Below are 27,566 nucleotides of genomic sequence, written 5' to 3' on the forward strand. Positions count from 1 at the left end.
CGGCCCTCCAACCAGTTGGCGACCCATTTGACCGTGTGGGCATCGACACCACAGTCTCTCAGCTTTTTGATGAGGACAGGGTGAGAGACAGTGTCGAAAGCCTTCCGGAAGTCCAAAAAGACTACATCCACAGCAACCCCTGCGTCTAATGATTTGGTGACCTGATCGTAAAAGGCCACCAGGTTGGTCTGACAAGACCTGCCACTGATAAACCCATGTTGGTTGCCCCTGAGCATGCATTCCCCCGCAAGGCCCTCCTGGATGTGTGCCAGGATAATTTTTTCAAAGAGCTTACCCGGGATTGAGGTCAGACTAACTGGCCTGTAATTTCCCGGGTCCTCTTTTTTTCCCTTTTTGAAGATAGGGACCACATTGGCCCTCTTCCAGTCCTCCGGCACCTCGCCAGAGCACCACGAGTGCTCATAGAGCCGTGCCAGGGGTCCCGCAATGACCTCAGCCAGTTCCTGTAGAACCCTAGGGTGAAGATCGTCCGGACCAGCGGACTTGAACACGTCCAGCTTCTCCAGAAGTACCCTAACTAACTCCTCGCTAACCCTTGGCCCAGGCGTGTCTCTCTCGGGGCCCGAGGGGGGCCCAGCAGGGAGGTGGCTGAACTGGTCCCTACTTAGGAAGACAGAGGCAAAGAAATCGTTAAATATGTTAGCTTTGTCATCTGGCGTGATGACTAAGTTGCCCATCGTGTCCTGCAGGGGCCCCACATTACCCGGGACCCTCTTTTTACCCCCTATGTATTTGAAGAAGGACTTCTTATTGTCCTTAATCCGGGAAGCTAGTCCTGTTGACGCTGTACTTTTTATATTTTATTTTTGTATTTCAGTAGCATGTGATGATTGTGTCTGAATCACCTGCAATCAATGTTTGTTGATCACTGTCACCTAGAATGCTAAAACTTGGTATGTTTATACTTAATGAAAGGCTTAGGCAAATGTCATATGCTTGAAATGATTATACCAGCACACAAAAACAATCATTCATATGAGTCTATAATGGACTACACTCTGGATATGCAAAAAATGTCCATCATGGAGATATTAACAGTATAAAATCATTTAAGTTCTTCTGTCTATGAAATTGACCATGGAGTGATACTGAATTCTAAGAAGCCCTCTCAGGAAAATACATTGAATTCTCTTGTGAAACAAACTAGAAAACAAAATCAATAAGTGTATTTAACTTTTATGAAGAAATATATCTGCATCTAGTAATTAAGCATAGTCTAACCATTGCAGGAGCAGAGACAAAGTGTAAAACTGAAGAAACATTTGATGTTTCTTGGGCTTCTGCTGTTGCTGTCATGGCTTGTTAATAAACATTTATAGCATCTCTAATTATATTTATAAATGTAAAGATTATGCAAATGCTGTATTTAAGCTGTCAGTATTTCATGCTATGTTAAAGACCATGCTTTTGGCATCATAATAAATAAGCACTTGAATTTGACTTCATTGTAAATTATTTATAGTCTTATGTTTCTCGGGTCAGATTTAAGCAAGAGATTTTCCATAAAACAGCTAAGGTAGGAGACCCGGGGTGCAATTTTTTTAGTTTGTGTGCATGAATGTGTGTGTGTGCACACGCGCGCGTTATATTTGAAAAAAAGGTACTTCATCTAGAATGTCTTCTATTACATATTGATTATTTGTAAGCAAATATAATGTTCATAGGCTTTTTCTGTGTGAATGTGTCAGAGGTTTCCATGACTTGAAAAAAAAATTAATATCTGTAGTGAATCCAATTTGGACACTTTTTATTTTTAGCAGACTAGACAATAAAGATAGAGAGTTACAAGAGTAAACTATTCTTCTGATGACAAACAAGTCAAAAGTTAAATTACTAGGTAATGGACCAAATTTGTTTTACCTCCTAGATGTAGGTAATTGTCATGGTTTCTCTTGAATATATGCTGAAACTAGTCCTGCTCCCAATGGTTCCTCTATCCTCATGGTTTGAGAATGATTACTCTCATAGGTCAAGTAAAGGGTTGTAAGTGAGCCTGTTGATGGTTGCCACATTCCTTAATGTTTGTCTTGAGGGTGTCCTTGACATGTTTTCTTTGGCCCCCGCATGTCCTTTTTCCTTGGTTCAGTTGAAAGTATAGCAGTTGTTTTGGTAAACATATATCAGGCATGTGCACACAATGCCTTGTCCATCACAGCTGATGTTAAAAAAAAGATCAGTGCTTCCATAATGGTGTTGTTAATGTTTCTGAAGACTGGCATTTGTGAAATGATCCTCCCACTTCATGTCAAGGATCTTCTGGAGGCAGCACTAGTGATGGCAGTCTAGGCTTTTCAGGTCACCCAAACTGTAGGTCACCCAAGCTTCCACAGAGCCATAGAGAAGACTTTGCTCTTCTATCTATTCATGTTATAAAATAAAAGCCAGTATGTACCACTTTCTGGATTTTTCAGTTTTAGGCCCTTAGGAATTTGGCCTGATAAGGACTGCAGAAACAGGCAATACAAAGTTAAGAGAGAATGTGAACGGAGTTGTCAGGTCCTTGCAAGGGAGTCTGGAGTCAGAGGCCAGCTTAAGAACTTTAGCAGCTCAGAGGCTTGGAAAGACTGAAAAGAGAATAGGAGATCCATCTATGTGGATGCCCCAGCTGTGTGGGGTGAATTTGTGACAAAGGAACTGCTTAATTCTTTGGAGAGGGCAGAGAACCTTTGCCCCAGTAGATGCCTTTATTGAAATGCAGCTTTTTCCTGCTCGAAACTTCAGTTGCATTTGGTCCCCCCAAAGAAGGCAAAGTCCCTCTCTTAGGAGTGGAACTTGATTCTTGCTCTTTGAGTCAGGGTCAGAAGAAGGTAACAGACCAAAAGGCTAGGGAGTCAGAGTGAAAAAGAGCCTGGGCGCCTCCTCTCTTTACACCCTCCTTGACTCTAGAAATCAGGTTTACACTTTGGGGAGCACTCACAGAGACTAGACAAGGTCACAACAGTCCCAAGCAAACAGTAATATCCCCCACAGTTGGCACTATCCTGGGGGATCAACAGTGTCTCTGTCTCCCACCTCATGCACAGACCCAGTTCTGTGCACAGTGTAGAAGCCAGCTGCCATGGTTCAAAACTCCCCAGGGCTCTCTGGGTCAGTTCAAGCAGTGGGGGGCCCCTTGTACAGACCAGGGTGACTCCAGTTTGTGTGGGGGTGGGACACAAAGGCAGCACAGCTTGAATGCCTGCCCCAGTCCTGCTAATCAGCTGATAGAGAGCATTCCTCTTGGCCTGACTCTTCCTGAGGACACCCAGGAAAGATCCAGCTTCAAGAGAATGGCGTCCTACCCCTTGTACAGTCCCAGGGTGGCCCTGATCTGTTCAGTATCAAGTGGCCTAAGTGATTCTGCCTGAGCAGTCTGGGGACTCTCCTGGAATCTTCAAGCAGTACATCAGGGACCTAGGTCACCATTGGGTGGGTATTAAGAATCCAGCGCTCTCCTTCCCCTGCTCCCCATTGGAGAGTGCGTAGAAAAGCAGAAGACTGTAGGATACTGAGGTATCTTGGTATCAAGAGAAGCATAAAATCTTTCAGTCTGGGGTGAGAGATGAGAGATTTTTCTGGCTGGGAGCACTCTTATTTTCTTGTGGGAGACCCAGATCTCTTCTGCAAAAAATGCTTTGAATGGCTGTATGCTCTCTTTTTGTGTTGGGTAAAAGGTATTTCTCCCACCACAAGTATAACATTTGCCCATAGCTATTGTGCTGCTAACAATATTTGGGTTAATTCATCTACTGTAGTTTTTTTCGTGTTTAAATGTATTATCGCTGTTTGATTATGTTGTAGCGGGGTTAACTAGCTCACTCACAGTCTTTCAGTGTCCTTTACAGGATCTCCTCCAGGGCAAGCTCCCACCCAACAGGAGTCAATCAGCACAAGCACTTTGCACTGTGCAAACTACCCACGTCATCTGTGCTTAAACTACAGAATGAGCTTTAGTCCAAGTTCTCCCACTGCCATTTTTAAGCATAGGGATACTGATAGTGGTGCCTTAATCAGAGTGGCTCTTGGTGTCGCTTTAATTAAAGCGCCACCCCTCCACTCCTGGGGCATGTGTAAAAGTACCCTGGTTGATTCCCAGGTGAAAGAAACTCCAGGCAGAGCCCTTGGGAACTGCTGTGATGACCCTCTGGCTCTCTCCTTTGGCTCTTACTCTCTCAGGTTCTCTCTTTCAGGTCTCAGGCTCTCAGTTGCCAGCTCTCCACCCTCAGGCTTCCTCAGTTATCTGCCTGCCTTGGTTTCCAGGCTCTCAGACCTCTGGCTTTCAGGGTCTTTACAGGCTTTCTACCTGTCTGTCTTGGGCTCCTCTCCCCAGGAGTCTAAGTCTCATACCCCTCTGGTTCCTCTCTGGAGGTATCCCTCCCTCAGAGCCTTTTGACTTCCCATGAGCCCTACTAATCTCCCTCAGCTGGCTTAGTCCTCCTGAGCTGCCTGTAATTAGGGTTACCACTTGCAGCTGGGCTGGAGGCTCTGTAACCTGAGAAACCGCTGCCAGGTGTCTTGAGCTGGCAAACTTCTCCCAGGCTCCTTGAGCTGGCAGATTGCTACATATACCTATTATTTTGTGCAATAAAATGTAAATTACTTATTTAATTTTACTGTGCTATATTAAAGATCTTTTATAATTTATCTTTAATACTCTAAGGCTTTCAGCAGAGCTATTTTTCAGAAGAACAAATATTTATGCACTTATTAGCTCTACTTTTATCGATTACATATGGCACTGAGACTGTAACCCTGATCTTTTATTCTGGAGTTTTTCAAGCTTCTCCCTCTATAATTCATCTTAAAGAATAAAATAGAGAAAGGCTTGGCATTCTGTAACAGTGTCTCAGACTCCTATTTTAATTAGTATATCAACAAAATTATTACAGTGACAATTAATTATAATACTTAATTATGAGGCAGCATTTTTATTACTCTCTCAAAAAAAACACTCCCTTGCATTAAAAAAACAACTAATCCACACACAAAAACAAAACAAAAGCAAAAATACATGTTATTGTACTATATTTGTCAGTTTTCTGAAAATAAAATAAAAAAAATATTTCTCTACTTGTTCTCGCTATGTTCAGGTGTTTTGCCCAATTCAAATACAACTGTTTTTTGAAACATGAAACTTGAAACAGGAATGCTTGAAGAACATTAGCTATGTAAACACTTCTAGTTAGTTGACAGCATTATAATGTGTATCTTCAGTACTATTTATGGAAAGTTGGAATTTTGTATCTCCTAGAATCTTTGAGGAATTGATATTTGTATGACCTCATAGTCGTTTTTGTATACATACAGTCATCCTTACTGATAACAATACAATAGCCTTCAACACTGTCTCTCACCCTGTTCTTATTAAGAAACAGGACTGTGGTGTTGACACCCACACAGTCAATTGGGTCGCCAACTGGCTGGAGGGCCGCACCCAGAGAGTGGTCGTGGAGGGGGCATTTTTGGTCTGGAGGGATGTGGGCAGGGGGGTTCTGCAGGGCTTGGTCCTCGGGCCCGCACTGTTCAACAACTTCATCAGTGATTTGGACGAGGGGGTAAAAAGCACCCTGTTCAAATTTGCTGATGACACTAAGATGTGGGGGGATGTGGGCACACTAGAAGGGAGGAATAGGCTGCTATTGGACCTAGACAGGTTACAGGGGTGGGTGGATGAGAATAGGATGGGATTCAACACTGACAAGTGCAAAGTGATTCACCTGGGGAGGAAGAACCAGCACCATACCTACAGGCTGGGGAACTCCCTTCTTGTCAGTACAGAAGCAGAAAAGGATCTTGGAGTAATCATTGACTCCAAGATGAACATGGGCCGGCAGTGTGGGGATGCAATCAGGAAGCCCAACCGTACCCTGTCATGCATCCACAGATGCATCTCGAGCAAGTCCAAGGAGGTGATCCTCCCGCTCTATGCAACATTGGTCAGGCCACAGCTGGAGTACTGCATCCAGTTCTGGGCCCCACACTTCAAGAGCGATGTGGACAACATGGAAAGGGTTCAGAGGAGGGCTACTCACATGATCAGGGGCAGCAGGGCAGGCCCTACAAGAAGAGGCTAAGGGACCTGAACCTGTTAAGCCTCCAGAAGAGAAGGCTGAGGGGGGATCTTGTGGCCTGTTACAAACTAGTCAGGGGGGATCAGCAGGCATTGGGGGAGTCCCTGTTCCCCTGAGCACTGCCAGGAGTGACCAGGAATAACAGTCACAAGCTGGCAGAGGATAGATTTAGGTTAGATATCAAGAGGCGCTACTTCACAGTCAGGGCGGCTAGGATCTGGAACCAACTTCCAAGAAAAGTGGTGCTGGCTCCTACCCTGGGGGTCTTTAAGAGGAGGCTAGATGTACACCTTGCTGGGGTCGTTTGACCCCAGTACTCTTTCCTCCCATGGCAGGAGGTCGGACTAGATGATCTACTCAGGTCCCTTCCAACCCTAAAAACTATGAAACTATGAATACATATACTGGAATTTGTAATGGGAAGGAAGTGAATCCTAGGGGTATTTTTAAAAACCATTTAAAAATATATATAAATAATTTATAAGAGCCAAGGAATGCTGTGAGTGATAACTTTTATTGGACTAACTGCATGGTTTGGATAGCCTTAGACAAGCTTTCTGGTACTAGAGTACCTTTCCTCAGGTCTGTGCAGAGGAGTGTGTCTGCAGAGCCCTGAGGAAAGAAACTGTAGTACCAGAAAGCTTGTCTAAATCTCTCCCAACTATGCAATTGGTCCAATAAAAGATATCACAAAAATTCTTGCCTCTTGCATTTTCCTAGACCATCCCAGCTACAAGATCACTTTAACAATTCCATAAATAATTGGTGATTTTTAAACACGTTGAGGAATGCTCAGTAGCAGTCACTTCCATCAGGTTTAGTGATCATCAAAATAAGTCAACACATTCAGTTTCTATGGACTAGCATCACTAAGTGCTTGACAACTCCATGGCTTACAATGCATGGGATTGTATAGGGCTTTCTCTTCCTGGAAATAAGCACTCCTCAAATTACTTAGTTTCCAAAATCAGATTTGAGCGAGACCATAAACTTCAGCACTCCTACGCCATATCTATTCACTACATCAATAACCATTTTCAACACTTTAACTTTTGTGACTTTTTATAAGTAATTGAGAATTATAAGAGAATAACATAAAGAACCCTATTGCCCAGGTTTAGCTGCAACTTTAAATGGAAGAGTAGTTATAAATCACCTGGTCTCCCTGAATACAGGGTGGGGAGCTAAAACCATTAGGTCTCCATTTAAGTATTCAAAAGCTGTTTAACTTACCTTTTGTGGACACTGAGGACTGGAATCTGGTCCACTGGAAGGTTGCCACAGCAGAGAAGAGTGCCACCATCCTGTCATGCAGACTCCATACTCTGTACTCTACTTAACCTGATCACTATGCCAATTAGAGCAGGAAAACAGCAGGCACACTTACATCAGCAGAGTTCCCCTTCTGCCATTTGGGACACCTTGCCGACCAACTGTCTCTGATTTTCAATCATTTTGCATTTTTCTCTGAATTGAGAATCCAGCCCTCCAAATGCTATACAACTGTTGTCATTCATTCACTTTGGGACAGTTAGAAATTCCAGACACTTACTTCATTCACCCTGTATAGTCATTAAGAGTTGCATAGGGTGTGTAGCATGCTGTCCATCTTATTTGTGTTAAATACTTTTTCCTTGCATAAATAACTACATGAGGTTAAAGAAAATGAAAAAAAAAGTCCTATATCTTCATGTTTTTTAAAAACAAGTTTACCTTTTAAGAACCCCCTTGTCCCCAGTGACACAAATACGCAAAACAAACACTATAAAGGCATTTATACATGTGCTCCAGGAGTGTGTGTAGGGGAGGGGGGCACTTTAATTAGAGTGGCTCCAAGAGCCACTCTAATTAAAGTGCCTGGAGCGCCTTATGTATCAGTATCCCCATGCTTCAAAATGATGGTGGGGTGTTTTATCTAAAGGGATAGAAGGCTGCAGGTTGGGAGTGAAGGGCACCAGCAGGGATGGTGAGGGGATCTCTGGCTTTATTTTTGTTTTACATTTAATTTCTGAGGCAATAACAGTTGGTATTTACTGTAACAGTTAGAAATTGTACCTACCCCACAATCATATTCACCCCCCTCCACCCTACCAGGTTCTTTTTCCAGTTCTTTTTTTGGAACTGAAAATATGGTAACTATAATATTATTGCAAAATGTCTGAAATTTAGAATATTTCTGCTTCAATCAGAAGTCTTGGCCTTGATTTAGAAATCTCTCATGGAAATTTTGTACCCTGTGGTATGTGTAAGAGTATACTAAATGACCACGCTATTCCATTCTGGCCTTAAAAGCATACAAAATTAGGGGTGGAAGGGCCCTCAGGATGCCATCTACTCTAGCCACCTGTTCAAAGCAGGACCAGGCCCTACTATGTCATCCCAGCCAATGCTTTGTGTATTCAAGTCTAAAAACCTCCAAGGATGGAAGTTCTACCACCTCTCTGGGTAACCTCCCAGTTCTTTACTACCCTCCTAGTGAGAAAATGTTTCCTAATATCTAACCTAAACTTTCCTTGCTGCAGCTTAAAACTATTGCTCCTTGTTCTGTCATCTGCCACCACTTAGAACAGTCTAGCTCCAACCTCTTCGGAACTACCTTCTGGTACTTGAAGGCTGCTATTATCTACTATAATCTATTTAGCTGAAAGTTCTTCAAGGCGGGGACTCTCTCTTTATTATGTGTTTAGAAAGTGCCTAGCACAGTGATGACTGACTGAAGCCTCCAAATATTAACATATAATTAGAATAATACTGAAGATAAAAATGCCTACTCCACACAAATCAGAGCCCTCAGCTTCTAGTATATATTATTATATTGTACTAGTGCCTAGAGTCCTCGTTTAGAGAGGTAATTCACAGAAAGATGTCATCTCAACTGCTAAAGATGTGATGTATCAAGTGAATATATTTATGGGGGTGAACTGAATGAGATTTCGAACCGCTTTCCAGGCCTGATTTCTGTGATTTTCAGTTTTCTATGAGTATGCCTGACAACATGAGCAAAGAGTAAAAATACCAACTTTTGTCATCCATGTTATTTAAAACCAAGGCAACAATGCCCAAAGGAATACAAATAATAAAAATTCCCAAAGATTTCATAACTATATTGATTTCTCAGGAAGCTGCATATACAATGAAAGGAAATGCTTTCAAAGGAAAGGCAGTGAAATACTAGCTGTGGGCTATCTCGTCAAACATTCAGTTACTGACTTCATTTAATGCGAAGTACCAAAGCTTAAATATCTACATTCTGTATCTTTCCATATTGCCTTCCTTGGAAGCCTATGTTTCTACGTGTGTTAAAAATAGGCACTGATTATTCATTTGCCAAACCAACAACTAATTTCTCTTTGATCAAGAAAGCCTATTTACTTTCAGACAGACAGTAAGATATGCATACTCAAATCATAGAGACACGAGGATAGGTTGTGATCTCTTACTCAAGTACTAGCTAGAATTAGCTGTTTAATATTTTAAAATGACTCTTCATCTAAGATCATGCTCAAATTATGCTTACCATTTAAATAATACCTTTTGCTCTTTATAGAGATTTACATATATTAGGTAGTTTAATTATTGCTACCCCTTTGTGAGCTAGCTGAATGTTCTTATTGACAAGTAGATCAATAATAAGCAATTAGTTACATTGTCAGAAGGGACGGTGAATAAGCAACACTGAATAATTTACTCAAGGGCACAGGAATATCTATTTAAGAATAGGAGTAAAACTGGATATCACTGGGAGTTATACATGTAAAAGGAGAACAGAATGTTGGAACTGAGGATTTCTGCACCAATTTCTCAGGAAAATGTTGGCTAATGTCAATAATATTATTATACCATGGTGGTAGCCTAAATTTACAAAAATACTTAAACAAGCACTTCTTATCTTCACCCTTTTTGAAAAGTGCTTTAAACATCTATTTATATTTAAACACATATTTCATTTCTGTCCTGAGACTTTAATACACTAATCCTCATATACTATATTTTAAATACATGCCAATTCCATTGTAGACCATTGCAAAACAGGGCATGTATTCTTTGGAAAAAAACATGGCATAAAGTCAGGTATGTGGGTTAGAGCAAAATGGTTACAGGGCTCTATATTTGAACAGTCTTTATTATGAATAACTGTAGGCTTATTATTTTAGAATATTTTACCAAACATATTAAAATTGGAGGCAATGTGCTGGATAACTGTCTATCAGAATTATTCATGGCTTAATTATAGACAAATACATTCACCTTTCTAAATAGCAGGACAGCTTCTAAGGGGTAGCTCTGCTGCTTATACCTTCCAGTGTTTTAAAATCTCAATAATAGTAAGACAACATATTGGTGACTTTTTCCCCAGAGTAGCATAGTTATGTCTACATGACAAACTTTCCTACATATTGGGGTCCTCAAACCTATTGCATTGTTCTGGGAAGGTTGTCTGATAAAGCAGAACAATGTACCACATTAACATGTCCATACCGGTAGGCTTATTAGCTTGGAAAAAAGCTAATTGTCATTCAGAAATGCTTAGCAGTCTGTTCCAGGCCCTGTATGGAGATGGCTACATTGCTTCCAGTTTAAGAATTAACTTGCACAGTCACTAGTGATGGTTAGTTTACTGCATGACCTAGCAAAAAAGCAATGTAAAAAAAAGCTTACAAATACTTACCCAAGGGACAGTTACATCTGAAGCCATTTAAAATGTCTTCGCAGGTTCCTCCATTTCTACAAGGCTGGTCTAGACACTCCTTCATGCTGACAGAACACGTTTCTCCTGAAAATGCAGATATAAACAATATGCTGAATGTGCAGAACTGTTAAAAAATCATGAAGAAAGTGTTTGTAATGGAAAAGCAATATCTGAATAATACAGTTTAAATGCTGACCCCCAAGCAGCAAAAGGTGCACTTACTAGAGTATGCATGGCCTTATGGGCATACCGTGCTAAGCATTTTTCTGCTTCATTAGTTACAAAGGGTCCATCCTGACCAACAATGTTCAAAGTGAAATGTTCTTAAAAATGAAAGTCTTTCCCCAGCATTTTTTTCCCTTAAACCTAGGGCCCTCTTTTCATTACAAAAGTTGTTTGTATTCAAACATTTTTTGTCAGATTGTTCAGCTTATTCTGTTTCATCTCACTCATTCTGATTTTGGAAGAAAGCTAGCAAACTATAATTTACTTTATATAAAAATCAGGACAACAGTGACTTGTAGTAGGCTTTCAAACTAAGCTCTGTAGCAAGCCAATGAGGCTTGTGACTTGGATCTTATTGCCTGCTTTCCAGCATGTGCAAGGAGAAAGAGGAGAATAATGGCAGAGGAAAATGTGTAGTGAGTCAATGGAAACAATACTGGGCCAGCTTAAATTTACTGCACAGTAAATTACTGTGTAGTGAGAATAAGCTGGCATCTACACATGCAGGCATTAAAATGCATTAACACTGTGTGTGGGCTGACTTGGGAGTAAAGTTAGTCCCAAGCCAGTCCACATACACAGTGTTACTACAGAGTAAGGCATGTGCGTTACTGCAGTTGTAACTAATCAAATGTAAATTTGATACCTGCATGATGCAAGTATCAAATTTATACTCAAGTCAACATAATTCACCATATTTACTACACACTCTGGGCATGCACCTGTAGACACACACCCATACTGTTTAATAACTTTAGTTATTGTGCAGTAAATGTTTGTGTGTAGATGTGCCCATGGAGTTGTGGTGAAAAGGAACTAACAGCAAACACAGTGTGATTACATTTATATTAATCAAACCCAACAATATTGGAATCAAGATATATAAATGTTTCTTATGCATCTAAGGGGCCATGCAAGAGGCATTTTTGCTACTGAAGAAATATTAAGTGTGGTCAGTTTCATCAGGAGAGGTGGCAGGTGGTCTTGACAATATTTGACTTACTTAGCTAAGGAATGTTTTTAGAAAGCAGACGATGAGAGGTCTAGAATGAGAGACCCCCTTTTCCCCTCCCAGGAAAGTGTCTTAACCATTGGGGTTCTGGGCTAAAGATGGGAGATTCTCCCCTTGCCCCCACAACCCTTTATTCTCCTGTAGCAAAACCTTGAGTTTTTCTTTTTTTTTTAATTTATTTTAAAATACATTCCTTCCCTTTCCCTAACCATTTATGACTTTTTCTCTCCCTCTCTATTCCCTATAGATAAGTATAATTAAGCTAAGATGTAGGATAAACTTTAACATTTTAATTTTGGTAGCAAGTTTTTGATTTTGGATATCCACTGTTTTATATTGTATAATTATTAGGTTTGTATTGATTTTTATTGTTGTATATTGTATTATTATAATTTTTGTATTGATTTTTATTGTTTCATATGGATAGTGTATGGTTTAGGCCTGTGTTTGTAAGTGAACCAAAGTCATGTCAAGTTTCCATTTTATATGTCAAGCCTCCATCTTGTGTCCGCTGTCTGGACATTCCCTGTGTCACAACTGTATGAGTCATGTATCCCTCCCATGGAAATTGTTTCCTAGATGAATTAGAGTGATTGGGAATGATTGAAATACAATGGTAGCAGACTTTTACTGAATGGCCTGTAATGACTAGACCATCACCTCGCATTGATTCATCCAGGAACCATGAACCTCACCCAGGAACAAAGACAAGACCAGCATTTGAAAGAAAAAAGACCCTTCAGAACCAGCAACTCTCACCATTACAGACACCCGAAACTGCATATCCCTGCATGGAGCACACATGCTCAGTGTGCCAGGGGCTGACCCTTGCCTGGGCATGCCTTTTCTCACTAGGGTCACACAAGGTCTGGCCTATAAAAATGGGCAGTGAAGACAGACCTAGTGGGACACCCTCTCCATCTGGACCAGCACCATGCCACACCACCTATCCACCCAGAGGCCCTGCTGGCGAATCCCCTCTGGACAACACCTACTGGACAAGGACCCCTTTCCAGCCTGGGATAGGTAGATGTTACCTGGACACCTCCTCCTACAATTTGGACTCTATCTCTATCTCTGTTTCTCTCTCTCCTCCTGGACTTCAGTGGACTTCAGCCCCTGCACCAAGCCTCTCTAACCTTCCTGCCATTGTGTGCATGTGTGTGTGTGTGTGTGTGTGGGTGTGGGTGCAAGGGAACTAATAAGACATTGTGTCACCATCTCCTCTGTTCAATAAAACCACGGTCATTTGCAACCCTGAGTTGGGTCATGTCCCTTCCCTATCTTAAATTCCAGCCTCGTTTTCTCTCTCTCAGCTCCAGCCCCCTCCCTGCTAGTTTCCCGATCTCATTCCAGTTCCATCTCCCCTTTTCTGCCACCTCTCAGCCTCTCCTTGCTTTCATGCTGTCCCTGCTGCCTTTCAGCCTCCCATGCCATCTACCGCCTTTTCCCTGAGATTTTCTGCTGCCTTTTTCTGCTTTCCCATTGCCCTGCTGCCTTTCAGTCTCTTCTGCCACTTTTCCTGTGAGTTTCTGCTGTCCATCTCTCTGTTTTCAGACTTTCCCGGCACCTTCTGTAGTCATCCCCACCCCCAACACAGCTTCCTAGCTCCTCGTGGCAATCCTACAGTTTTCTCCAGCAGCTGGAGCCTTTCTCCAGCTCCTAGCACCTACTGCCACTCCCTGCAGCTTCTATCTCTAGCTGCCCCAGAGCCATCCTCTAGCTCCCAACACCCAGAGCCCCTCTTTAATACCAACATTTTCCCTTAGTCCCATGTTCCCTCTCCCCACCTACCTTTTCAGCTCCCCCATAGCTCTGGTTCTAGCCCCAATTAAACTAAAGTTACCCCCGAGCCTCAGTTCTTTAGCCCAGGCCCCTCTAGCCTACCAGTTCTAATCCCAGTCCTGGTGACTTTCACACCCAGCAACTTTCACTCCCTACACTTCTACTTTCTTACCTTAACCTTTCCCCAGGTATCCCAAGTACACCAAGCACATACATACACATCACAATACCCAACTTAAGAACTCACCTGTGTGTATGCATAAGTGGGTGGTATATGTGTGAATTAGTTAATACACATATATAGATATTGTTGTGTGTGTGTGGTAACTGATTCCGTCTAAATTGGGTGTGTGTAGTGTGTATGGGCTTTAACTGGTGATAGGTGTGCATGAACCTAGATCGGTTATTTTGAACATGTGTGTATCTGAGTTGCTAGTGTGTGTGTGTGTGTGTGTGTATGGCATTGTGCGCATGATATACAAATTAGTGATCTGTGTCTAACTTTTGGGGTGTATAGTGTATGTGCTTGAATTGGTGACAGGTATGCATGTACCTAGGCTGGGTTGAATATGTATGGGTCTGAGCTGGTAGTGTGTGTGTATGTACCTAATTGATTTGTGTGTTTGTATATGCGTAATTGTACACCATGGCCTCCTGTCTAACACCACAATATTGAGATCCTGAGCATTGGCCTGATCCCTCAGGGCAACACTCCTGCATAAAACAGTTGCTAATATTTTGAGGACCTATATGCACTTACATGCTTACCCTGAAGAAAAAAAATTCTACAGAGTGCACACGACCATAGTGTATCCCTTATGAGTTTGCTTGGAAGGCCAAGCTACCCTTTTCCTGGCAGTTGCATGCTACTGATAGTGCCCTTATCCTCCTGTTTTACTTGTGGCAACTTATGATCTTTTGATATTCTCAGGAATTATGCCTGGTAGTTATGTGATGGGGTTGATCATGCACTTTTAAGAATAGGTTTGACAAATACTAATGTAGGATTCATAGATTCATGGTTGCTAAGGTTGAAAGGGACCTCAACAGTTCATCGAGTCCAACCCCCTGCCTAGCCAGGAAAGAGTGCAGGGGTCAGATCAGATGACCCCAGATAGATGACTATCCAGCCTTCTCTTTAAGACCCCCAAGGTAGGGGAGAGCACCACCTCCCTTGGAAACCCATTACAAATTTTGGCCACCCTTACCGTGAAGAAGTTTTTTCTGATATCTAGCCTAAATCTGCTCTCTGTCAGTTTGTGACCACTGTTCCTTGTTACTCCCCCTCGGGCCCCTGGGGAGGCACACCTGGGCCATGGGTTAGGGAGGATTTAGTTAGGGAGCTTCTGGAGGGGTTGGATGTATTCAAGTCAGCCGGCCCGGATGATCTCCACCCTAGAGTTCTAAAGCAACTGGCCAAGGTCATTGCAAGTCCCCTGGCACAACTTTATGAGCACTCGTGGTGTTCTGGTGAGGTACCAGAGGACTGGAAGAGGGCCAACGTGGTCCCCATCTTCAAAAAAGGCAGGAAGGAAGACCCGGGAAACTATAGGCCGGTCAGTCTCACCTCGATCCTAGGCAAGCTGTTCGAAAAAATTACGCTGGCACACATCCAGGAGGGGCCAGCAGGAGACTGCATGCTTAGGGGCAACCAACATGGGTTCATCAGTGGCAGGTCCCGTCAGACCAACCTGGTGGCCTTTTATGATCAGATCACCAGATCATTAGATGCAGGGGTAGCACTGGATATAGTCTTCCTGGACTTCCGGAAGGCTTTTGACACTGTCTCTCACCCTGGTTTCATTAAGAAATGGAGGGGTTGTGGTGTAGACACCCACACAGTCAAATGGGTTGCCAACTGGCTGGAGGGCCGCACCCAGAGGGTGGTAGTGGATGGGTTCTTCTCAACCTGGAAGGACGTGGGCAGTGGGGTTCCACAGGGCTCGGTCCTCGGGCCCACACTGTTCAACATCTTCATCAGGGATTTGGACGAGGGGGTATAAAGCACCTTGTTCAAATTTGCTGATGACACTAAGATGTGGGGGGATGTGGGCACTCTAGAAGGGAGGAATAGGCTACAGTCAGACCTCAACAGCTTACAAGGGTGGGCGGACGAGAATAGGATGGGTTTCAACACAGACAAGTGCAAGGTGATGCACCTCGGGAGGAACACCCGGCACCATACCTACAGATTGGAGAACTCCTCTCTTGTCAGCACGGAGGCGGAAAGGGATCTGGGAGTGTTCATTGACTCCAAGATGAACATGGGCCTGCAGTGTGGAGAGGCAGTAAGGAAGGCCAACCACACCTTGGCATGCATCCACAGATGCATCTCGAGCAGGTCCAAGGAGGTGATCCTTCCCCTCTATGCGGCATTGGTCAGGCCGCAGCTGGAGTACTGTCTCCAGTTCTGGGCGCCGCACTTCAAGAGGGATGTCGACGGCATCGAGAGGGTCCAGAGGAGGGCCACTCGTATGATCAGGGGACAACAGGGCAGGCCCTATGAGGACAGGCTGCGGGACCTGAAGCTGTTCAGCCTCCAAAAGAGAAGGCTGAGGGGGGAACTTGTGGCCTGTTATAAACTAGTCAGGGGGGATCAGCAGGCATTGGGGAAGTCACTGTTTCCCCGAGCACCGCCAGGAGTGACCAGGAATAACCTTCACCAGCTGGCAGAGGGTAGGTTTAGGTTAGATATCAGAAGGCGCTACATCACAGTCAGGGCGGCTAGGGTCTGGAACCAGCTTCCAAGAGAAGTGGTGCAGGCTCCTACCCTGGGGGTGTTTAAGAGGAGGTTAGATGAACATCTAGCTGGGGTCATTTGACCCCAGTACTCTTTCCTGCCATGGCAGGGGGTCAGACTAGATGATCTGCTCAGGTCCCTTCCGACCCTACACACTATGAAACTATGAAACTATGAAACTCCAGGAGGTACCCTGGTGAACACAGCATCTCCGATCCCCTGCTGCATTCCCCTAATGAATTTGTAGGCAGCCACAAGATCACCTCTCAGCTTTCTCTTGCAGAGGCTGAAGTGGTCTAGGTCCCTCAGTCCTTTCTCGTAGGGCTTGTCCTATAAGCCCCTAACCATACGAGTGGCCCTCCTCTGGACTATTTTGAGTCTATCAACATCCTTCTTGAAGTATGGCACTCAAAACTGGATGCAGTACTCCAACTGTAGTCTGACCAATGCCTCATAGAGGGGAAATATCACCTCCTTGGTTCTATTTGTCATGTATCTGCTGATTAGTGATAAAGTGTGGTTAGCTTTGCTGATGATTTCATCACACTAACAATTCATGTTCTTGTTGGAGTCCACTATCACTCCGAGAGCTCTTTCCGCTTTTGTGCTGCTGAGAGGGTCACTTCCCAGCCAGTAGGTGAGTTGGATATTTTTGCACCCTTATTATACTGCATCCTATTTTGTACTGCCCACTTTTCTAACCTGTCAGATGGTTGTTTGGATGGAAATAATCTTGCATTGAGGTAAGGATTGGAACAATAGCCTCCTGGAGCCCCTTCCAGCTCTACTTCTCTGTGTTTCTATATACATATATGTGCCTACCCAGTGGAACAAGGTAGCTACAGAGTATATATTACTATATTAAATTTCATTTAGAGAATGATCAAAAGAAGCAGACCAACCATGCATATGGAAATAGGATCCAAAACTTGCAAAAATGGCAAAGCCTTTTCTTACATGGATATATTTTGATGTGGAAAATTCATTTAAACACTCTTAGGTAAAATAGGATTGGGGCCACAGTTTATTAAAAAAGGACTCCTGTGGTTTGTAATATGAAATTAGTTTTCAAGGATATGGTTATGAATGTAAAAATATGAGTAAATACGTATTTACTGCACAATACATAGCACTTAGCCCTTCTTTGGGGAATGGTATAAGAGATGATCACAAGGTAGAAAGCTCAAAAGTTCTGTTGAGTTTTGTCTGCCTTCTTCCTTTGGGAAATCTTTTGTTGCCTTTCCAACATGCACACACACACTCATATAAACTCATAAATCAGGATGAATCAATGTTTTCAGAATTTAAATAAATGAATGGTTGAATCCAAAATAGCCCAGAGGCTCCTTATTCTATCAACTGGAGCACATTGGCAGATGGGCTTCATTAGAGTTTCCATTTTGGACTCTACCGCTTTATCCTTCTGAGTGCTTTTCTCTAGCACATAAAGGAATTTGGAACAAATTCCGTGTCTTTCCAGTGATACTAACTTTTTTGCAGATCCCTTGAAGAGTTGTTAGGGGAGAAAGAACTGTATATAGCCCTTCATGGTCCCACACTCGACCTTCCTTCCTTTCTTCCCTCCCTTATGCAGATCCAGATAACTGGGCCATTAAATGGTATATAGAATTTTGTTTGTGGGAGAAAAGGGGCCACCAAGGCAGTTGGTTTTTAGTTTTGTCAGCATAAGTAAATCAGTTTGGCATGAAACATAGCTATAATAGAAAAACATGGCAAGGAAAAAAGAAATATTACCTCCATTTTAACTTCTTCCTTCTGCTATATGCTGTAATGTACAGAGTTTAAACAAATAGCAAAAATAAAATAAATATGAAGGGAAAAAGGAGCATATGTAATAAACGTGGATTCCTTATTTCCTGGTATTATTTAGGGTATGGAGGGTGTTAACTGTTAACTGGACATTTCCCCCCTGCATTACACAACCTAGCACTAGCAGCTTCTCATGCTCGAGACTACTTTCAATCTCCTGTTAGAGCTGTATTCAAAACTCTTTCCAGACTGAAGTGTGAAGTATTCACATCCATCACCTTTAATCCTGTTTCTTTTATGGAAAAAGTCTCAGTTTCTAAAGGCTGGATGACACTATCCTTATTCACAACTATACCTTCAATATGTCCACGAAGTGACTGTTTTATCTTTCCTTTATTTTTTTTAACTAAAATACTTTCCCCATACTTATTTTTTCTAAATGCTTTCAAAGTTTTACTTGGTGCCAGAATCTATATTTTCCTCATTACAGAAAGAGCACACAAACTGTAAGCTCTAGATTAATCAAACAGTAACACTAGAAAAACAAAGGTGAAATCTCCATGAGGGAGCACACAGTATGAGTCTGCATAGAATAACTTCCAGCTTCTGCACTCATCTGAATCTTTACAGACTAAAATATACTTTAACAGAAACAATCATTGTAGCTTTATGGTTATATATGTCACCAGGATAACAGGTCTTCAAGACTCCTGATACTGATGGCATGGATGGGATAGTAGAAGATATGATAAAATAAGAGAACTGAGATATAGGTCACAACAGAGTTGTATATCACAATCCAAACAAGCACAAGAGTAAACTTAATGCAGAGGAAAATGCAGAACCAACTGAGAGAGATTCAAAAAAGTGGTAGTAGGGTCTAATCAATAAATCATAAAGTTATTTATGTTTTCATTGAAATGGATCAAATAATATAACTATTGGGGAAGCCTCAATGTGAAAGGAAATTCCTTTAATGAAAACGAGACATAAGTGTCATGAGAACTATGAGATACATTGAACTATGGGGTACAGTAAACACACTGGAGGGCAGGGAGCGTATTCAGGCCAATCTGGATATACTGGGGAAGTGGGCGGATCAGAACAGGATGCAATTTAACAAGGATAAGTGCAAGGTGCTGTATCTGGGGAGAAAGAATCTCCAATACACCTATAGACTAGAAAGTACCATTCTGAGTACCATGGCAGTGGAAAGGGATTTTGGAGTCTTAATCAACACAAAAATGAACATGAGTCACCAATGTGACGAGGTAATAAGTAAGGCTAACTGCACTCTTTCTTGCATTAGTAGGTGCATCATGAGCAGATCTAGGGAGGTAATACTTCCCCTCTATGTAGCACTGGTGAGGCTGCAGCTGGAGTACTGCGTCCAGTTTTGGGCACAGCACTTCAAGAGGGATGTGGATAACCCTGAGAGGGATCAGAGGAGGGCTACTCATATGGTTGAAGGCCTGTGGGTAAGATCCTATGAAGATAGACTGAGACACCTGAATCTCTTCAGCCTCTGCAAGAGAAGGCTGAGAGGTGATCTTCTGGCTGTCTACAAACTCATCGGGGGGGTCAGCAGGGAATATGGGATATTCTGTTTACCAAGGCACCCCTCGGGGTTACTAGAAATAATGGCCACAAACTAAAAGAGAGTAGATTTCTATTGGATGTCAGGAAAAAATTCTTTACAGTGAGGGCTGCCAAAATATGGAATGGGCTTCCAGGGGAGGTGGGGCTTTCCCCTACCTTGGAGGTGTTCAAGAAGAGATTAGACAAGCACCTTGCTGGGGTCACTTGACCCCAGCACTCTTTTCTGCTTAGAGCAGGGGGTCAGACTCAATGATCCCTTCTGACCCTAGAAATCTATTAAATCTATGAGAATAATCATAATGAAATGAACAGCAAGACTTTGGATAAGTTGATGTGAAGAATTTGTCAAAGCCTGACTATGTGTTGGGAAGGTGAGAAAGGAGTCAGGGATCCTCAAAGTGCAAGCCTAGATGATAGGCATAATGATAATGTTGTCAGTTGTTAGAGAGAATGCAAGAATTGAATTTGTTTTCCATTTTCATTTATTGAATGAATTAGATGCTTATTACAATCTACAGCTAAAAGTAAATTCTCTTCAAACCTAATTTGAAACAGCATTTTGTATTTGATATCACAACTAATAAAGAAAATATTAGTATATGATCTACATTTTCTGAACAAATATTGAGCTGTGTTACAGCATTCTATAGGCTTAGAAATTTAAACCCAGAAAAAATACCTAAACTAATAATGTGCTGTAGAGCTACTTTCCAGTTTAATACTATATATAATTTGCCACCAGTCGAACTATTTTAAGTTAATCTGTTTTCTTGGTTCTATGACCAAGCTAGATGTGTGTGTATGAATTACATTCTTAATTTAGAAGAACAAGGAGATGATACACACACACACACACACAAAATACCTGGAGGCTGTTATTACAGCTAAACTGCTTCATTTGGCAAAGAAGCAATTACATGCCAGTCAGCCTCATCTGATTTATCAAACATTGAGAATACCTTTTTCATAACTGTTGAAAACATTTCCAAAAGCCTCTGACTGACTGAAAGTCTCTGCTTGCAAACATCATTTCCCTGGCTATCTGGGGAAAAAAATCTAAGAAAACCAAAAAATAGCTTCATGTAAGATGTAATACATGATTATATTTGAAAATAATCATAGCACATTAAAAAGACTAGTTTGTATTTATATATTGTAAATGTTTGGTGCATTTTAAAATATTGGCCAATCATTTTTATAATTTTAGAGAACCAATAGTGATCCTCATATTTTTCTGAAATAGTACAGGAAGGTCCAATTTCTTTCCAAGTGTGGTGCCATTCTTTTATTCCTCAGACACTTTTATTCCTCAGCTTCTTCCTTTTGATTTTCCTAAGCATTCAATGAAAAGTATGCCATAAGCAGTTGTATTAAAGTGATACATTTTATTTGAAAATGTTCAGCAGTTCTGTTAAAATGGGTTGGAAGGATGATAAATAGGCTGTCCCCCCCTCCCCCCCTTAAGTGAAATGACTAAAACCATTTTTTTGGTCAAAATTGCATGTTTACAAATTCATAGAGGTAATCCAAAAGGTTTTTTTGAGTACTATAGACAAGAAATATATAACTGTGGTTACATGGTACAGCAGTGCTCTTCTTTATCATGTAGACATTTCCCCTAACTCCTTGCACATAGTTGTTAGAGAAACATCAGAGTTCCTATGCTTGAAGCCCCCCAAGCCCCCTGCACTTTAGCGGAAGCAGCAGCACATTACTTTGACTTGGCTACTCAGCGCTTATATAAAGCAGGCAACTCGACAGGGCTTTTTGGTACTTTTAGCTAAAGCTGATTCAACAAAAAATGCCTCACTAGAGTGCCTGATCTTTACAGATGTTGGGTGAGCAGGCTTCAACTAAGGCACTGCCTTTTCTGCAGGGCTTAGCACAGGAATCTGCCAAGTTTAAACTAAAGAAACATTTGGGGAGGGGAGAAGAATTTTTGGGCTTGTGGGTTTTTTTACATCTGCAAGCAGCCTATATAGATACTACTTTCCTCTCCCTGAATGTGTATATAAAGATGATCTTTCCAACAATACTTCCTAAAAAGCTAGTTTCTCCTGTTTATGCAGGGTTCTTAGTCCATTAAAAACTCAGACAATTAGTACATATATATATACATTTTATTTTAGTGTGAAATCAAATTTCAGCTCAACTTTTCACAAGTATTAAGAAAACACACTTTGAAATATTCATTGATATCCAATAACTGCAGCTGGCCAAAATGCGTGTCTCCAGGCAGAAATGGTGAATATAAAATACCAATTAACACTTCAAATTTGCTACTATATAATTGTAACTATTAATTCCATGTCCACACTTCCAAACAATTTTAAAGGCCATACTTTAAAGTCCACACTTCTAAACAATTACTCTTCCATTTAACAGAATTATGTTCAATATGTCAGCTGTTAATATGAGGTGATTTCACTTTAAGTGAGATAACATACAACAGCATGTTTTAACAGTTAGAAAATAAAGTAGCTGTTTTCTTCAGACAGCAAATAAATTATAGCTGCTTAAGACAGGTTTGTCAGTCTAGCAAATGTTATGTCCTGCTGCTTAATAGCAAAACTTTCCATAGCAACTACAAAGATGATGCAAAAGTCACATTGTATTGCAGACCCACAAAAATCTTGCAAGGATAAATACAGTAAAACTATGGTTAGACACATACTAAAGACTCTGACACAAAGTAACTTAGTACTGTCTCAGTGCTGCTTCTGCTATATATTTTTAACTGTATTTTTTAGTGCTATTTTAGCAAAAGAAGACAATGTTCAGGTTCTGAAAAATGTTGTTAGAGCCTAACTGAAAAGAACAAACACTCCTTGGTACAAATATAAAAGATGAAAGTGTAAATCCTCTTTGTTTTAAATATACCATTTAAGCTTTAAATCTCTTAGTACAAGGTTTGCATGTTTTCAGCAATGAACATAAAGCTCCGGAATTTTTCTTTTTGGCTGATAAAAGATGACAGGGCATAAAATATGATGAAGTGTCAGTGCTTTGCTGAAGTGGATACAATTAAATAAATACATACATACTACAATGCAGTATTAGCTTTTGAATCACAAATGCTCCATGAAAAGACCTGGGTTCAAAGTAACCTGCATCTTTACTCTCCAGATCTGACAAATAATAAAATGTGTTGAAGTATACACAGAATAATTTTAGTGAAGCACTGCTGAGAAGGCTTTTTGAAGTCCATCTAAATATCTTTAATAATAACACAAATTGGCATGTATGAAGTATCTGCACTGTGATCCTTAGTATACTGAAATAAAGCAGCCTCTTGGGAACATTTCTAAACTTCCTTTTTTTTTTTTTGCATTTCTTCCCTGTCAGACAGACTTTATCTTCATGAGAAAACTGCAAAAGTTTAACATAAAGTGTTTATTTTTAAGCCATTAACTTAAAATCTCTATGCATTTAATTCAGCAAGTTAAGAATGGTATATTCCAGTATAGCTTAAATGACCTATTTGTTTTTCAATGAGTGTTAAATTGGTTTAACTTTAGATGTGAATTTTAAGCAGTTTGGATAAACTGCCACAAACCCCTGGTATGAGCACTCTTCTGGGTAATTTAGGCCCCCTCTATACTTTATAGGTATTGCACAAATATCTGGCTAATTGCACAATTACCTTATGACGAGGTACACATGCAAAGTGCTATCATGCCATAAAAAGCTCCAACCAGCTATAAAGTTAGACCGTGAAAATATATACTAACTTTACAGCTAGTTGCTGCCGAGCTTTAAATGTGCACATGCAGCAGGGTCTCCACTGTAGCTGGGAGCCCTGTTAGTTGATGCCTCCCAGGTGCACAGAGGAACCATACCCAGTGTGAAATCCCTGGGCCTAGGGATCACAGCTACCATGATCCTCCAGCCCCAGAAGTGCATGGGGGTGCCCCCACAGCTGGGAGCCTCTCAACTGAGGGGACTTCCAGCCACAGAAGCTTACTTCTTGCTGATGCAGGAGGAGCATCCAGATCTGGCTCACAGGCTTCCTCTGCATCAGCAGTAAGGTGCAATGAGATCTAATGTGTTATCTTGCAACCATGGTTTCTGCCATGCATGTGTGACATGGCAGGAGGCACAATTATGTGAATTGTGCATTAGATCCCATCACGGCATTACCTGAACATGTAGAGAGGGCTTTTGAAATATTTTTGATTATATTATTTGGGTATATTTATTATGTAGGTATATTACACACATTAGTTCATATTCTGCATAAACCCAGCGGGCCCCATCTAGATACAGTGTAAACTGAATTTGTGTGTCTAAAGAACAATCCATTTGGCGCAGCTATCCAAGCCAAAACACTCTGTAAATACTCAAATTCAAGTAACATCATTTGGGCTGCAAAATTTCCTAATTCTTATACCTGAGCACTGAGCCTCCCAGAAGTGATCCAGTTTCATAACCAAGGCATATTGTTCCTGCCTAAGCCCTGTTTTGGTTCAGGTTGGTGTGGGGAAGCATGCAAGTTCTCAGAAGGACCTGACCAGCTAAGCATGTTTTAAGCACACATTACAAAGAACCATTGCACTGGTAATAGTAACAGTAATGGTAATGGCTCCTTGTAAAATTGTTCATTCCCAAAGAGTGCCCTTGCTACAAAGTCATAGATCAAGCTAAACTAAAATTCCCTCTGCCTCTTCTGTTGGAGCTGAACCACTATGTAGCAAACAAGTCAAGTGTCATGGAGCCAGAAGAAAAGCAAGGAAGAGACAACACAGTTTTGTAACTTCATAGTTAGGTCATTACCTCTAGAGTGGGAGTGCTAAGGTTTGGTTTTTGCTGCAAAGCTTATTTCTGCTTTTTAACCAATGACCATCTAACATGAAATTTATGAGTCCTGGCCAAGGGTGGAGGGGCTTAGAACCCAGATCTCCTACCTTCTGGTTAAGTGACATAATCCCTCAATTTTTAGTGATCAAATATGGGAAAGTTCTCCACTCCAGTGTATGCCCCAGGCCAGTGTACAACTAAGCATGCTCTTCCTATGCATATATGTTGAATGTCCACAATGTAGAAAATGGAGCAAAATCCCCTACTAGTTAACAAAGGGTAATAAAATTTCACCTTTTATGCATCCAGTTAGACCAGTGGTACTCAACATTTTGGGCCTCTGAACTGGAAGAGAGGCCAGGAGCCTCTCTTGGGACCTGGACCCCACATGCCAGGATGGGTCCTTGCACTGGCCCCTCCCTGCCCCTCCTGCTGGGATTGGGTCTTGGGGTCTTGGCACCACTGCCTTCCCGCCCTGCATACCAGAACTGGGCCCTAGCATTACCCTGTTCCATACCTGCATGCCAGGATTAGGCTCCAAGGTCCGAACCCTGCTCCCTTGCAGCCCTCTTCATCAGGTTTGGGCCTTAGGGTCTAGCACTTCCCCTGACAAATGCAGCAGGCAGGGTTGGGGGCTCCCCATGGGTCTGGAAGTTTGGCAGCAGGGGAGTGGTTTCACAGTTCCCTTGCCACCAAACTTCTCTCATCTGTGGGGAATCCTGTGGGCTAGATGACATGGTGTTTTGGGCTAGATCTGGTCTATGGGATGGAGGTTAAGCACCCTTGAATTAGACAATCACTGCTTTAAGAAAAAATATTCATTAACTATAAAAACTGCCCAATTTAAAGTAAAACAATAACAGAAGCAAAAGCATTGCATCATCTCTCTCTCTATATATATATATAGATAGATGTAATTTTATCAAATATGGTAAAACCATTGTTAATTCATCATGGGAGATGGACTTGCACAAAACTTCTTTACCTCAGAAATGTAGCAATGCAGCTGCTTAAGAGATAGATGAATATTAAATATTAAATATTCAACACTGACAAGAGCAAGGTGCTGCACCTGGGGAGGAAGAACCAGCACCATACTTACAGGCTAGGGAACTCCCTTCTCGTCAGTACAGAGGCAGAAAAGGATCTTGGAGTCATCATTGATGCCAAGATGAACATGGGTCGGCAGTGTGGGGATGCAGTCAGGAAGGCTAACCGCACCTTATCATGCATCCACGGATGCATCTCAAGCAAGTCCAAGGAGGTGATCCTCCCCCCTCTGTGCGGCACTGGTCAGGCCGCAGCTGGAGTACTGCATCCAGTTCTGGGCACCACACTTCAAGAGGGATGTGGACAACATGGAGAGGGTCCAGAGGAGGGCCACTCGCATGATCAGGGGGCAGCAGGGCAGGCCCTACGAGGACAGGCTGCGGGACCTGAAGCTGTTCAGCCTCCAGAAGAGAAGGCTGAGGGGGGATCTAATGGCCTGTTACAAACTAGTCAGAGGGGACCAGCAGGCACTGGGGAAGTCTCTGTTCCCCCAAGCACTCCCAGGACTGACAAGAAATAACAGCCACAAGCTGGCAGAGGGTAGATTCAGACTAGGTATCAGGAGGCGCTACTTCACGGTCAGGGCGGCGAGGATCTGGAACCAACTTCTAGCCGAAGTGGTGCTGGCTCCTACCCTGGGAGTCTTTAAGAGGAGGCTAGACAAACACCTTGCTGGGGTCATTTGACCCCAGTACTTCTTCCTGCCATGGCAGGGGGTCAGACTTGATGATCTGCTCAGGTCCCTTCCGACCCTACAAACTATGAAACTATGAAAGATTATGGATCTTCAAAATTATTACAGCAGTATACTTTCAAAAAAGTACTTTCTAGGATACATAAAGCTGATTCCAAATGTATTCTAGAATGACTATCAGCTTTTCTAGATTCTCTGTTGTATAAAAAGTTACATGCTTTGAGGATTATTTGCATCAAAAAGGAAAGTTTCTTTCCTGTTTTTAAATGAGACTCAAGAGAACTGTGTTATTTCCCTAATTTCATTTCCATGACAGGTTTCAAGGACATACTTTTCATTTCCACCACAAAGGTATAAAATTATTTAAATAATATTCAAATATCTGAAAAGTATTAGATATCTCACAAAAAGTAACAGATCTTTCACAGAAGCATGGATATTCCAGCACTGCGGCACTATTCATTTCAATGTTAGGTGCAAAACCTTAACTTTGCCTCTGCAAAGAGAAACAAAAAGTACATCACACAAATTTAAAGAAAAAAACCCAACCCATTTTAAAGGAAGAGGCTAAGATGCAAAATAGTACAGTTTGATAATAGCATCCCTGTATTGACACAGGGGATTGGACCAGATAGGGTTGGAAGGGACCTCAAAGCCAATTATTCTATATAGAAAATCTCTCTTAATGAGCTACAAGGCATTTATATATATTGGTGTTATACAGTATATTATTATTACAGTGCTTAGGAGAGTTAGCCATAGACCAGGGCTAAACTGTGCTAAGCATCGTACACACACAGAACAAAAAGATTGCCCCAAGCCATAAAGCTTATAACCTAAATCTGAGACAGGGATCAACAGACAGATACTAGATTGTGTTCTTTGTACAGGAAAGAGGGAGACAGTACTGGTCAACATGAAAGAAAGTAGTCTTAGCATATTAGCAACCTAATCATTGCTACATTTTCTTGCAGATGTCACAACAAAGGAAAGTCATAAGGAAGGAATTTCAAGGTGATAATGATATCTGCTGATATTTAATAGGAACTCCTGCCAAGCACAAAAGGCAGCATGAGAGAAAGCAGAAAATGGTACCTCTGATACAAAGCAGCCCTGTATGGAAATACACCAAG

The 27,566-nt window shown here is 41.8% G+C and overlaps 1 protein-coding gene across 1 annotated transcript in view; it reads right to left on the bottom strand.

Moving 5' to 3' along the window:
- EYS (EGF-like photoreceptor maintenance factor) overlaps positions 1-27,566 on the bottom strand; it is a 1,897,540-nt gene that overhangs the window by 1,624,719 nt on the left and 245,255 nt on the right. The window contains exon 12 of the mRNA XM_090034512.1: positions 10,741-10,845. Coding sequence (XP_089890638.1) covers positions 10,741-10,845 — 105 coding nt within the window. The remainder of the gene's footprint in view (positions 1-10,740; positions 10,846-27,566) is intronic.

Source organism: Crocodylus siamensis, chromosome 1 (assembly GCF_052110815.1).
Source record: "Crocodylus siamensis isolate JL-2025a chromosome 1, ASM5211081v1, whole genome shotgun sequence".
In the NCBI taxonomy this organism is placed as follows: Eukaryota; Metazoa; Chordata; order Crocodylia; family Crocodylidae; genus Crocodylus; species Crocodylus siamensis.